Source organism: Fukomys damarensis, unplaced genomic scaffold (assembly GCF_012274545.1).
Source record: "Fukomys damarensis isolate Sample0158 unplaced genomic scaffold, DMR_v1.0_HiC HiC_scaffold_23, whole genome shotgun sequence".
Lineage (NCBI taxonomy): Eukaryota > Metazoa > Chordata > Mammalia > Rodentia > Bathyergidae > Fukomys > Fukomys damarensis.
Window position 1 is genome coordinate 62,986,432 of NW_022900935.1, and position 14,269 is coordinate 63,000,700.

Sequence of the window (14,269 nt, forward strand, 5' to 3'; positions counted from 1 at the left end):
GGGAACACACATCTGTAACTCCAGCACTATTACAAGTTTGAATCCCACATGGGCAACTTAGCAAAACTCTGTCTCAACATTTAAAAAACTAACCGTAAGAGCTAGGGATGGATCTCAATTGATATAGAACCCCTAAGTTCAATCTCTTGTACTGCAAAATATAAAAATAAAATACAATAAAGCCCTGTGGCTAAAATGAAGGAAAGAGCTGAAAACCAAATGTAGGGCAGAGAGGCACTGAAGAACGGACACATCTTATCTTACTATACTATGTCACAGCCTACACATCACTAAATCTTCAATTTGCTACACAAACCAACTTACTGTGCAATGACGTCTCTCCCTTTAATTATCTGCTTGATAGCTCGCTGCTGGATTGCTGATGGTTTTTCAAAACCTGCAAACAACAAATACTGAGCTCTTAGCACTGTGCTAGCATTAAAACCAGGTACAGATGGTTTACTGTAAATGGCCAAGCTCTGCCAACCTACACTCCCACTGCCTAACCCAAAGCTCAACATAGAAAGCACTCAGACACAAGAGCCCAGTGAATCATCATTCTCACTAGCACGGGATACTATCTGTAAAGATAAAATCTCAACAAAAGGAGTATCATGTTTAGCATATGGAGACCCCAGTTTTGTTTAAAAGAGAAAAAAAAATTTAGGAGCATACAGGATGTGGAAGCACAGGCACCAATATGTTACTGGCAGTTACTCCTGGAGAGTCAGGTGACAAAAACATCACTTTTTACTCTATTTCTGTGCCCTTTAGCTAATTACAAACGGCTTAATTACTTTTTAACCTTAAAAAAGGTATCAGTATGGTTACCACTCTTTCCTAGGTAAGCATTACGATCCTGGGCTGCCATGCCTACTGCATATTCAGCCTGCACAGGTCATGCTGTGGAGGGTCCGGCCCTGTCCTCCTATCTGGAGGCAGCTATGTTAACCACAGTACCACCGCTCCTGCCCAGCAATTACCACCAAGGAATGAAGCTACTCTGAAGAACTAAAAGTATTTTCCAAGCAGGCAAATAAAGTTTTATGTGCATAAGCTGTAACTTCTTTATCCTTCAGTCTTTAAAAATGTAGCACAATTTCCTATCACAAAAGTAAATATAACATAATTTAAACTCACGAAGACAAGCATGTGGGTGGGAAACTAATAACTGTGTTTTAGGGAGAGAGGCAATGTGGACCAAGAACGGCCCAGTTTTGAGGCTTTTCTTTCCTCTCCCGTCCCTCAACAACTTCTTTTCACTGGCTAAACTGTCCTGACACCAAGGTTTGTTGGATAAAGGACTTCCCAGTCCCAGTAACCTGAGTAACCTCACATGCTGGCATTCCCCTCTATACATCCTCAATTACCATCTTCCCTGGGATCCCAACTTGACAGGCAGCTTTCTCCGACAACCCCACAAACCTTCAGAAGGACCAAGACAGAGCTCCCAATTTTATTTCCCTCCAGTGCTGCCAGCTAAGCAGTGCTCACCAGATTGCATAAGGGACCCAAAACTCACCCTCTGGTCCTCCTTCCGCCCATCAGCCAACCCTGTGAGTTCTACAGTACACTGTCTCCCCTGAATCATCTCTGATCAGAGCAAAAGCCTCCCAACTCATCTCCCTGACTTTTCTCCCGCTTCACCTCACCTGGAACCAACAGACGCCAAAAGAAACCTTGAATCTGTAAACCTTTACGACTAAAACACTACAATGATTTCCCACTGCACTTAAAAATCTTTAACACTATCTCACCAAACTGGCCACTAGGCTCCGTCCAGGCTCAGACTGAGGTTCTTTCTATTCCTGGAACACACTAGGCTAAAGGGCCGCAAGGCCCAGGCTCTTCCCTCTTCTCATTATCAGCTCAACGTTATCCTCCTTGGGGACCCCCTTACCCATTTCAGCTCTCTCCTCCTCAAATAACCATTCCATTCTATAATACCCCTTTCACGTTTTTCAAACCAACTCCCACTGCCTGCAGCAACCGTGGTTTTATGCTGTCCGCCTCCTAAGTAAGGGCACCACCCTGCCTAGCTTACCGATACACCACCACTTGGGCGCCTCACAAGTACAAAACAGTTATCTGCTGAATGACGGACTCCGGAAGGCCTGTAAGAACTCGCAGCCCCACTGGACCTGGCACTATGCTCTACACCGAGCAATACCGGACAACTGCCCACAAACCAGGTGCGGCGATAGGGTGCCAGTGTCGGGGACCGCACGTCGTCGGAGTCCCGAGCCTGAGCCTCAGCCTCCGACGCAGGCCCCGGGGCCCACTACCCGCGCCACCCGGCCCGCGCTCTCCGACCGTAGGCGTAGATGCCGCGCAGCAGGTCCTCCCGCAGGCCCATGGTGTCGAACGTGGGGGTCACGTCCACCTCCTCGCTGGTTTCGAACTCCACTTTGGTCATGTCCTCTTCTTTGAGCAAGCGCTTCCGCGCCGACCCAGAAGTCGCCATCGTGGCCGTAGCCGCCATGATCCCGACTCTGCTGAGAGCTGAGCGCGCGCCGCAGTTAGGAGCGGAAGTAGACCCCGCCGAAGTCGCGCCGTCGAGCGGAAGTGACGATGCCACGCGCGCCAGTGTAGGACGAATGGGAACGCGGATGAGGGTCCAGGCCGCGCCTCCGGAGGGGCGGGTTGTTCCTAATCACGTGAAAGCGGAAAGGGCGTCTGCTGCAGGGTTGCCGTTCTCGCGCCTTGTGGAACTCTCGCGGGATTCCGTAAGGCCGGGTCCTCATACTCTCATGATGCCTGTGGCTACAGCGAATGTGAGTGTCTCGTTGTGGGTGGGCTCCTGTAGCTGGACTTGTCTACGCAGAGTGGTGAATTGGGGTCCCGGGGAACCAGCGGACGGCGAGCAGCGGGCGTGAACTCGCACTACATGCCCGGGTGCTGCCGCTGGCCGCGGAAACCTCATTTCCGGCAGCCGCCTCCAGGGGTCGGGGTGCCCGCACGCTGCTGCGCAGCTCCGCCTGCGTTGCCGTGGTAACCGCGGCGCTTGGCAGTTCAGGTTGTTGCTAATCCTGGATCTGCGTGGACGCCGGGAACCCGCCCACAAAACGGCTTGACCTTTGCAGTTGGCTGATCCCTAAACCCTGAAATTCTGCGAAGCTGTGCGTGAACTCGGACTAGGTTTGCTGGTCTCGAGTTTCAATCTTCCTGCCTCATCCTCTAGCTGTGGGCCTCCACGCCCGGCTCCTATAAAGCCTTTGACTCATTCATCTTCGACATCCTTGAAACGCAGTTCACTTTGGAGAATCATGTTTTCACCTTTGGCAAAGTTATACTGGACAAGGACCAGCTCGGTCCTTACTTACAGTTGGCCTTTATCTTTTTGCTCTCTCTCTTTGATGGGGTGGGGCCTGCGCTTGCTAAGCAAGTGCGTCACCCTGGAGCCACACCTCCAGCCCTAAGAAGCATATCTTTGCTCCCTGGCCTCTGTCTAGGGGTTCTGGGGAGGACTGACTTTGCAAACGTTTAGTTAAAATGTGATCATCATTTTATAGAGGAATCTTGGGTTTCAGTATGGCCACGGTGAACAAGTAAATGTGTCTTCTCAGCGAGGAAAGCTCCCATTTAGGGGCGGAATTTGTCCACACCAGGTAAGTGTCATGGTAAACATGCCTGTTGAGGATGCCGCTGTTAGTCATAATATTAAATATTTAGCCAGGTGTGGTGCCTGGTACCTGCAATCTCAGCACTCTGGGAGGCTGAGGCAGAAGGATGAAAAGTACAAGTTGCAGGGCCGGGGATTTAGCTCAGTGGTTCCGCCGCCTGCCTCGCAAACGCAAGATCCTGAGTTCGATCCCCGATACCAAAGGGGAAAAAAAAGTTCAAGTTGCGTTTTAAGTCACTAAAATAATAGAAAAGCCTGAGAATGTAGTTAAGTGTGAAGCTGTGGGTTCAATCCCCGGTACCAACACCAAAGCTGAGGCTTTCTTAGACTTTAGAATAAATGCAAGGTAAATACAGGTTCTTGTGTCACTCAGCAAAGGATTGAATACATCGCATTGTTTTTCAAGTGAACCTTAGGTGTAAAACCCAGATTTCAGGGACTTAACGTGGGGCTGGAGGTGTGGTTCAGTGATGAGTTCCTGCCTAGCATGCATGAGGGGCTGGATATCATCCCCAGCACCACAAATGATGATGGTGATTTCATATTAACTACTCAAGGTTCACAAGTTTGAAGCCAGCCTGAGCAATTTACATCCTATCTCCAAAAAGTGCTGGGCATGTAGCCAAGTGACAGAGTGCTCTCCTAGCATGTGCAAGACCCTGGATTCAATCCCCGGGACCAAGTATAATAATGTTCTGTTGATGGTGTTGAAATGATGTTAATAACGTTTTAGAAATACGGGTTAAAATAAAGCATTTAAATTTCACCTGTTTGTTTTTCTGAACTGTAGCTGTTAGGAAACTGTTTAATTATGTTCCCATAGACTCAGGAGGGTTAGAAGACCCTCATTTTGTTTTGTTGCTAGTAGGCAGTTGTACTCTAGTCAGTGGGGGCTACTGAGAAAACGCATTGATTCCTTGCCCTGTTTAAGATATTTCTTTTGTGTAGCTGTGTTGCTTAATGCGAGGATTGACTGTCTCATTCCAAGACGCTGCCATGTCAGTTTCAGTTCTCTAAGCATCATCATCCTGGGAGGGCGCAGACACACATTATCATTTTACTGATGGAAAAAATCAGGCCGTTCCACTCAGTTCAAGTACCCTTCATTGAGGGGCTGAAATGGGCCCTTCTAAGTCCCCTGTACAGTGGCTTCCCGCTGCTTGTCATCCCTGGGCCCCTTGTTACCTCGAGAGAGGCCTGATCGCCAAGGTGGGCAGGCCCATTGCCCTCCTCCTTAGCACAGTTTGTCACCAGCACCCCACTTCCCAGTTTACATTGTGGGGTGCAGCCACGTCTCTTTATTTCCTCACTGTTTCTCTGACACATCGTGGGTGTTCAGTAGATAGTTGTCGTCTTGCTCATTTGCGTGGACACCCAGGGCAAGAGGAAGGGACTCAAGACATGGTCCCAGCTGGGCAGGAGCAGTCGTGAGCTCCCAGGGCAGCTGTCAGGGAGAAGGAACCACTGTGCCGCCCACACCTCTCAGGACCATGCCTCCCTCTCCTGGCACCCATGGGGCTCCTAGGTAGGGGTGAGAGGGTCATGGTGACTTGTCTTGTGTGGGAGTGAAGGAGGTTCAGGCAGTGCCGCTTGGCTGTACTCCAAGGAGTCATCGCCACAGGAGCAGATGTCCTGGAAGGGCCTGTCCCTAAAGGACAACTTCCTGCCAGAGGTCCCTGGCCATCACCATGTGTCAAAGGGTGAACCAACCCTGTTCCTTTCTAGCTACAGCATTCTCCAAAGCCAACCATGAGGCGGGTCATCTTACTAAGTGCCACTGACCCCGCCTCGCTGTCGTTCTGACTCCTGGACACTCGTGCCAGCTGGGGTCCCGCACCCCGGTGTGTGAGGAGTTGTTCCAGCTGCTGGATTTAGGGGAGCACAGATGCAGCACCTGCCCTCGCAGAGTTTGTGTTCCAGAGGAGGGCAAGCCCCACAAAACCTGCAAACAAAATCATTTTAAGCTGTATAATTATCATGATGCAATGAGGTAAGGCAAACTGGAAAGAGTTACTGGATTCTGATTTACCCCATGGCCGGAGGAGGAGTCAGCTGAGTTGAGAAGAAGTGGCCACAGTGACAGGCAACGGGAGGCGTGTTCGAGAAGGGACAGTGCGTGCAGGGTTCTGCGATCACGAGGGACAGAGCAGTGGGCAGGATGCTCAGGGAATGGGGAAGCCGCAGGGCGACTGTCAGCTGGTCAGCAAGCCCGAGCAGTACGGGTGCCTGGTGCTGGTGGCAGCATTGTCCACACGAGCCCATCGGCCACCAAACACGAAGCGAAATAGCATGAGGCCGTAAACAGGGACTAAGCAGGGACACAACTATAACATGGAGAAACCTGGAAAACAGCTTGCTCTGCAGAAGAAGCCAGACTGAAAAGGTTACAAATTATACGGCCCCAGCCTACATGAATCCTGCAGCACAGGCAGCCTCCCCACTCCAGACAGAAAACAGATGGGTAAATGCCATGGAGCGGACCCAACCCACACCTCAGGCCCAGGGCTGCTAGTGGGGGGTGACATTTCCCTTAGGGGTGATGAAAATGTTGGGGAAGAAGGTCAAAGTGGAGGTTCTACCCCATGTGAATGAACTAAGTGCCACAGAATTGTGCGCTTTAAAGTGGTTTCTATTCTGGCGTGTGAATCCCATCACAGTTCAGGAAGAGATAGGAGGTGCGACTTGGCCGGACAAATGCAAGGTGTGGTGGGGTGGGAGGCGAGTGTGTAAGCTGGGCACAGCAGCAGGGAACGGACCTGTTTTACCTGCTCCTGTGGAAGGATCCTCTTCCAGTCCTTCCCCAGCCCACTCCCTGCACGCTGCCGCCAGAGATGAGCATGGGGCGGTGTGCACAGCCACAGAGCCACACCTGGCCATGCCCACTCGGGGCTCCAGCAGGGACACCGAGAACCCAGTTAGGATGTCTTGGAGGAGGTCCTGCGGTCCTCCTCTGACCAGGACGACTGTGACCAGCCGGAGCCCTTCCTGCTTGTGCCACCTCAGTCCTTACTTGGCACCTGTGCCCTCCCCGCCCGGTGCCTCCATCTCCTTTCCTCAGCTGCGGTCCTTTGGTACAGGTCTCATTTTTCCTCCCAGCGCCCCTTTTCTGTTTACCTCTCCACTGGTGCAAGCCTCCTGGTGTCACGGCAAAACTGGAACCTTTCCCCAAGCCCCCAGATTTTCTCCCGCACTTGTTAGTGCAGATTACTTACCCTGATTGACGAATTTCATTTTGGCAGATTTATACATGCATGTAACATACTGTATTCATTTCTCCCCGAACATCCTCTGCCCCACCCCAGCTTCACATTTCAGTGGGGCACGAGGCGTATAAGGCATTTGGATCATATTCATCCGCCATTACCCGCCCTTATACTCCTCCTTCCTCTTCCTCCCAACTAGCAATGCTCTGCCCTTGACTTTATCGTGTTTTTTAGAGCTAACCCCCAAATTTTATGGATAAATGAGGAGTTCACAGAAGAACTCTATGGCTGACCCAGGTCATTTGTGGCAATGGCTCCTTCTTGTTAAAAGCCACCAGGTCATCAGGGCGTCGCCCTGGTCCCGTCCCCCACACGTGTGTTCCTCCTGGCGGTATATCAGCCTGTCCAAGAAACCGCATGCTGTTTTAATTGCCCCCAGCATGTAGCTGTAGTCCTGTGGAGTACTAGCTGTCGCTTGGTCCCCCGACATCACCCTGGGAATTGAGGTATGGCTTTGCCCTCCAAAGGTTCATGGTCCTTTGGGGACTAGGAGCTTCCTCAGCTCTGTTTCTGTAGTTTTCTGTATTTCCAGAGAAACCATGTTTTCCCAAGTACCAAGAATTCAACCTCTAGTATACTCTGCTGGCTCCCTCTTTGACTTGGAGCTATGGCATTTTCCAGAACCTTCTATGTATGAAGTGCAGTGAGGTGTGCTTTCTTACTGTGAGGCAGGAAGTGTAGTTAGCCTGCTGGGGATTTAAGTAGCACAGGCCTCAGGGCCGAGACATCCTGCCCAGGGGGACACCATAGGTGATGTACAACACAGCTCTGTTCCTGGCTGGACAGCTACCTCTGACCTGACCACAGAACCTGGGTCCCTCGGCCACAGCGGCAATGCCTCCTTGCCCCACCCAGCGGGAAGAAGGATTTAGGGATGAGCCAGCTGTGTATCCCTGGAAACCAACCTCCATCTGTCTAGAAAAAAAAATTCATAAGGTTCCTCCACTCCCCTAAGTCCCACAGAGGAAAACCAAATAGGGCAAGGTGGAAGGAGAACCAGGATGAAATGTCTACGATTTCAAATAGAATCATCTGGGATGGCCTCTCTGGGAAGGTGGCCTTTGAGTATTGTCTAGAAGGGAGTAAAGGAAAGAGTGTTCCAGGAAGAGGGAAAGGCCCTGGGGCCGAGTGTGTGTGAAAGATCTAGACTGGCAAGGCAGCCCCTGCATCTGGAGCAGGGGAGAAGGGTGTAAGTCAGCAAGTGCAGATGAACAAGGCTGAGGACTGGGCCAGCACACCAAAGGGAGCGAGCTGTACAGACTCAGCCCTGACCACAGGCAGGGTCGCCTGCCTGCTGTGTGGAGAGCAGCAATGGCACCGGAGGAAGGACTTAGGTGCCACTGCAGAGTTTAAGGGCAGTGATCGAGGAACCACAACACAGGTGGGAAGAAGCTGTCAGATCCCAGACAGCTCATCATGGCAGAACCAAGACTTATTTAAACCAAAATCACAGTTGTGAAATGCTGATTTTAGACGGGGTCGCTGGAACGACTGAAGACACTTGCTGTAATGGATCACAAGGGCCAACAAGGGCCCCAGAAGTTACCCTCAGGGTTATTCTGAGGGCAGAATTAGGATGCACTGGGCTGACTGTCCACAAAGGGGAGAGGATCCCCAGCCCCTCCTGAAGCACCCCCCCCCAGGCTCTCACCCCTAGAAGGCAAAGCTCAGTGGGACGCACAGCTCCTGTGGGCAGAGCCCGGAAGGACGGAAGGACGTGCCAAACCTGCTCGTCAGCCGCTCCGAGCCCAGCCCAGGTCGGAGCCTCAGTCACTGCTGCCACGCAGGGAGAGGAAGGCCGGCGCAGAGCGTGTCCTGTGAGCAGACGGCAGAGGAATGATGGACAGGTCAGCACGGGCCCCTAGCTGCCCCTCTCGGGCCGAAGCGGTGCGGGTTTGTGGGAAAGAGGGGTGGGTAAACAGCTTGTCCCCTTGCCTGCTTGTGGTGCCTGACCATCCTCGACTGCTGAGAGCTGCTTTGAGACAGTGCGGCTGTGTTTTGTCACCTGTCTCCTTGCTACGCCCCAGGGTGATAGGGGGAGGCAGGCTCAACCCCCCAGCCCAGGTGCGTGACAGTGAGGGAGAGGTTGCCTGTGGGGACAGGAGGGTGCAGCCAGGTGTCCTGGCCTGGTGTGACCGTCAGTTCCCCTCCTTTCCATGCAACGTGTTCATGGATCATCAGTTTCTCCGACCTTTCCCTAACTCCCTCGCCCTCCTCTGGAGTCCAGTGTGGAGTGAGTGTGTGTGTGTGTGCGCGCGCGCGTGTGAGCATGCACATGTCCTTCCTCCCTTGCTTCCCAGCAGATGGCTGCTGTTTCTAGCTGCACTGACCTAGGCCTGGCCCTAGCATGGCTTTAGGATTGCAGAAGCCTGGAACAGTCAGGGGTGTGGGGGTTTGGAGAGCCCGGAGAACTTCTGACTTTCCCAGTCACTTTGGGGTTCGGCCCAAGAGCAGTGGGTCAAGCCTTGCAGGGAGTCCTGCAGCCCTCTGGGCAGTCGCACGAGCCAGACCACACACACATGCTGGCTGTGGCCCCAGTGCCCGGGGCTCAGGGCCTCTTGGGAGACCAGGTGTCCGCAGCTCCTCCAGATCCAGCTGCAGCCTGGGGTGTTGCCCTCGGCTTCTCAGTGCAGTGAAGTAAGGACAATCTGGCCCGTGTGTGATTCCCTGAGGACCAAAATTAGTGCTCTGTGAGCCCTGGCTACAGGGTCCTTGGTTCTTAGTCACCAATTTAGTCACAAGGCCGTCAACATGGGTCAAAGGTCACAGTGTGTTTTCTATCTGCTTCTGAAGAGCAGGCTTGGTCTGGCTCAATGCCTGAGTAAGTGGGTATTCCACGGGATATTTGGCAGCACATCTAAAGGAATATAAAGATTTTATGAAAAGATCCCCCGTCCCTTTATGAGTAGGCAGTCAAGGAATCCTGCCACAAGACTGGCCCCTGTCACCTTCCTGTCCCAGGCAGTCTTGGTCCAATCCTGTCTCACCCCTTCTCTCTCCCCATGGCTTCTGGCAGCTGCCGCTGTCTGCTCTCTCCCACCCTTCCCTGTGCACACTCCGGTAGGACCTTCCTCCTGGAGGCTCACACATGTCCACTCTGCCACCTGCCAGTCCCTTCCCCGCGGTGACCTGTCACCCAATACCGTCACTTTAGAGAGAGAAGGTCACCAGTGATGCTTACACCAGGATGAGGGGCATGAACAGGAGCCTTGCCCAGCCACCTGGGACCCTGGGCATCTCCTCTGCCAGGTCCTTTGTGCTAAGCTATGTCCCCTCCTCTAGGAAAAAGCTTTGTTCCTTCTGTTTGACTACTGAATTAATTTCATTATATTCTGAAATAATGACTTGTTGGCTTTTATTGATCTGTATTTGCTCATTCTAAAAAGTTTGATCAGTACCAAAAGAGAGAGAGAGAGAGAGAGAGAGAGAGAGAGAGAGAGAGAGAAAGGAACAGCTTTTCTAGAATTCTACTGTTGCAATTAGCAAGTATCAGTACTGCTGAACAGGATGCTGGGTCTTCCTTCCTGTGTCTGTCTCTGTTTCTCTTCTCCTCTCCTTTCCTTTCCTTTTGTTTCTGCCCCCTCCTCACACACACACAGGATGGATGGATGGATGGATGGGCGGTGGGCTGGGCAACACACATCGAGTACCTGCTAGACACAGATGGACTAACATTTAATAAAAAATGGGATTGTGCACTCCGTGATTTAACTCTAAAATTTAAACTTAAATTTAAACTATTAAAAATGACAGTATGCAATACAAATATTTCTCACCTGTAAGAACTATCTGCTTGTCAAAACCTCCACAAAGATTCAGGGAAGAGATATTAAACCCTTCTGAAGTTTTGACAGGAATGCAGCAGACTCGTCTCCCTCACGACAGTGACCCACCCTGCACTCCCTCCCATCATCCTGCCTACCTGGCAGATCTCTGGTGCTAGTACAGTTTTCACTCTGTCTGGATAGAGAAACTTTGCATTTTGCTTGAGGACTGGAATTCCCATGAGCACTGAGCACCAGAGATGCTGTTAAATGCAATACAAAAAGGCTGGGCTACCCAGCGGCAGGTGACCTGCCGGGGCAGAGACCCTGTGCCAGAGACCCTGCTGGGGACCCTGCTGAAGGTGCAGAGCAAAGTGTGTGTGTGTGTGGCGGGGGATAATATTCCCATCTCCCCAGGCTTCCTAGCAGGAGAATCCCAGCCCTTCCTCCTCCTCTGTCCCTGGGGGCCATCTTACTGTGTAACTTCCTTTCTGCCTACCAAAGCTTTTGGCAAGAAGTGACTTTTCCTTTGTGTGTGGCCTTTTTTTTTTTTTCCTTCAACAGGGTCTGCTACTGAACTCACTATGTAGCCCAGTCTGGCCACCAGCCCTCAGCAAATCCTCCTGCCTCAGCCTCCCAGGTGCTGGGATTATAGACATGCCTGGCTCTTTTTTTTTTTTTCCTCCTTTAAAAAGTGTTTCTTCCTTACCAAGGATTGAATCCAGAGAACGCTGAGCTACACTCCCAGCCCATTTTGTTTTATTTTGAATCTAAATTGCCCAGGCTAGGTTCAAATTTGCAATCCTCCTGCCTCATCCTTGAGTGACCAGGATTCTAAGCATGTGCCACCACACCCAGATTTAACTTTTTGAAAACATTTCTGTGTTCATTTTGCCAGGAACTGGGCAGAGGGTGAGTCTGCAGGCAAGCTCTTGCTGTTACTGAAGAATGTGCTAGGGACCTCTGTTGCCTCTGTGGCAGCCCGGCACATTCCTGGGAGGTCACAGGGAGGAGCCAGGAATCTAGAATGAGGAAGCAAAGGAGGCAGGCAGGAGGGGGCAGGCAGAAAACCATGGCCCTGCTCAGTGCCTGAGGGCAGCAGACAGGAGCTGGCAAGGAAGGGACCCAGCTCTGGTGGCGACATAGGACAGTTGGGTGCCCAGCTGTGGGAGCTGCTGGGCCAGGGAAGGGAAGGGAAGAAGAGAGGCTGGCATCCTACACATGGCAGGCAGCCAGCACTGGCCTCAGCCCTCTGCACTGAGCACTGTTCCCAGTCCTTGTGTTTGTTTTTGTTGTTGTTTGTTTATGTTGTTTTCAGTTTTGAGACAGTTTTACTAAGTTGCTAAAAAGCCTGGGTAAAAAGCTGGGTCCAAATTCGCAGCTTGCCATCTTCCTGCTTCTGATTCCCAGAGCCTTTTTTTTTTTTTCAAATAACTTTATTGACTATAACTCGTATGCCTTACAATTCACCAGTTTCAGATGTGCAAGTCAGTGCATTTAAGAAGTTCACAGATGCGTGCAAATGGCAACACAGTCAAATCCAGGACATTTTCATAACCTCTAAAGAAACCAACCCGTGCTACTTCCCTAGTGTATGTCTGGGTCCAGAGGTCCCCAGTCAATTGAAGCAGGGCCAGATTCTGGTGTACGCCCAGAGCCCTGGGCTTGGTTGGTTGCTCTGCTGCCATTGCCTGGAAGCTCTGGATATTTCATTTAAACAAGTGAACTGTTTTTTTATTTCTCTCTGGGCTCTGCAGATTACATAGCTGGTGCCAAACTGAACAGAATGTTTCTTTGACTTGGGGATCAGACCTGACCATGGAGAAGCACAACAGGCCTTCCAAGGAAGTGCCCATGGCCACCCATATGTGCAGACGGATGGCACTCCCAGGCTTGGCCCGTTTCCCAGTCCTCTTTGCCATGTGTGTTGTGTGTTTCCTGCCACAATAAGTTAATGCAAGCTGGGTGGCTTCTAACTGCAGAAACTTAATCATTCAGAGTTCCGGGGGCCAGCAGCACCGTGCTCTCTGAGGAAGCTCTAGGAGAGAAGCTGCCTCATGCCTTTCTCTGCACTTATGTTGCTGACGGTATCTGGCAGTCCATACTGTGTGTATGCATCCCTCCACACACGTTGTCACATGGCTCTGTCTCGTGTCTGTGTCTCTTCTCTTCCTTTGGGAAGCATCACTGGATAGGCCTGAGAAGGTCCTCTTCAAGAGGAGGTGGTGATCTCAACATGGTCCAGACAGGTTCTTCACTTCTTGTCACAGGAAACATTTCAGGAGCATGAGGGAGAGACAGGAAGAGAAAACAGGGACATCAGCTTGAGGAGCTGCAGAGGGCATGGTGCTGATGGAAAGGATCAGATCGCTCTGTTAACAAAGGAAGGAGGTGGGCAGAGGTCTGGTTGATCTTGATCTCAGATCTGGTTTTGTAAGGTGGCTCCAGGGAATCCCTTATTGCTTAGTCCACAGTTGCTACCAGGTGCTTCTTCCTGCATGGGCCAGTCTTAGTCTTGTGGAGGCTCTATTGGAACACAAGTGACCACAGGTAGAGGGCAATGACTGGAGACTCCCCAGGGCTCACTGGCAGTTGAATGTCCCTGTAAGTCTTTTATCCTGGTGTCCTCAGTCTTGAAAGGGGTGAGATAGGTTTATGTAAATGAGAGCTAATCAACCTTGTAACGCCGGCTTTTCAACACATGTTCCCTCAACGATGAACATGTCTGTGTGCAGAGCTGAGCAGGGACCTGACTTGGAGTTTCGCTGTGATAAAAGAGACAGCTACAAAAGGAAGGACAAGTTTTACTCTGCCTTTAGTAAAAGCACCCGTAGGCCCAAGTGAAGAATTGCTGTTTTGTTGTTGCTGTTTTGTTTTGTTTAATTTAAGACTCCTAGAAAAACAAGAGCAAGAAAAACCCAAAGCTTGAACAAGAGAGGAAATTATAAAGATTAGAGCAGAAATCAATGCAGTGGAAACTAAGAAAATAATACAATAAATGAATAAAAGAGTTGGTTTTTTGAAAGAATAAATAAAATTGATAAAACCTTAGCTATCCTTATCAAAAAAAGGAAAGAAAAGGCTCAGATCTGTGCAATTAGGAATGAAAAAGGTGAAGTCACAACAGATCTAACAGAAATCCTGAGGGTAGTCAATACCTACTTTGAGAACCTGTACTCTAATAAAATGGAAAACACAGAAGAAATGGACAGATTTCTAGATACTTATGAATTACCGAAGTTGAACAAAGAAGATAAAAATATTTAAACACCCCCAAATACAATCATTGAAATTGAAAATGTAATTAAAAATTTACCAACAAAGAAAAGCCCAGGCCCTGACGGATTCACTGCTGAATTTTACAAGACATTTAGAGAAGAACTACTGCCATTACTCTTCAAACTTTTTAATGAAATTGAAAGGGAAGAAATACTTCAAATTCATTCCTGGAAGCAAGTGTCACTTTGATCCCCAAACCAGGGAAAGATGCAACTAAAAAAGAGAACTACAGGCCAATCTCCTTAATGAATATAGATGCAAAAATCCTTAAGATACTAGCAAACAGAAAGCACAGGATCATCAAGAAGATCATACATCTTGACCAAGTTGGATTTATTCCA

The 14,269-nt window shown here is 50.4% G+C and overlaps 2 protein-coding genes across 14 annotated transcripts in view; one reads left to right on the forward strand and one right to left on the reverse strand.

Annotated features, from left to right (window-relative positions):
* The window catches only part of Eif4a3 (eukaryotic translation initiation factor 4A3), a 9,715-nt gene extending 7,148 nt beyond the window's left edge, over window positions 1–2,567 (reverse strand). Inside the window, exons 1-2 of the mRNA XM_033767812.1 lie at window positions 2,314–2,567; window positions 325–397 (exon numbers count right to left, since the gene is read on the reverse strand). Coding sequence (XP_033623703.1) covers window positions 325–397; window positions 2,314–2,482 — 242 coding nt within the window. The 5' untranslated portion in view covers window positions 2,483–2,567. The remainder of the gene's footprint in view (window positions 1–324; window positions 398–2,313) is intronic.
* A 111-nt stretch (window positions 2,568–2,678) lies between these two features.
* The window catches only part of Card14 (caspase recruitment domain family member 14), a 38,841-nt gene continuing 27,250 nt past the window's right edge, over window positions 2,679–14,269 (forward strand). For 6 of the 13 annotated variants that reach the window (XM_010618546.2, XM_033767801.1, XM_010618547.2 and 3 more), the window contains exon 1: window positions 2,693–3,608. Coding sequence is in view for 2 of the 13 variants with exons in the window: in XM_010618543.3 (XP_010616845.3) it covers window positions 2,751–2,774; window positions 3,513–3,608 (120 nt within the window). In the remaining 11 variants the exon portion in view is untranslated. Of the gene's footprint in view, window positions 3,609–4,434; window positions 8,733–14,269 lie in introns of those variants that run through there. The other 7 variants (XM_010618548.2, XM_010618550.2, XM_010618554.2 and 4 more) reach the window with 4 other exon arrangements.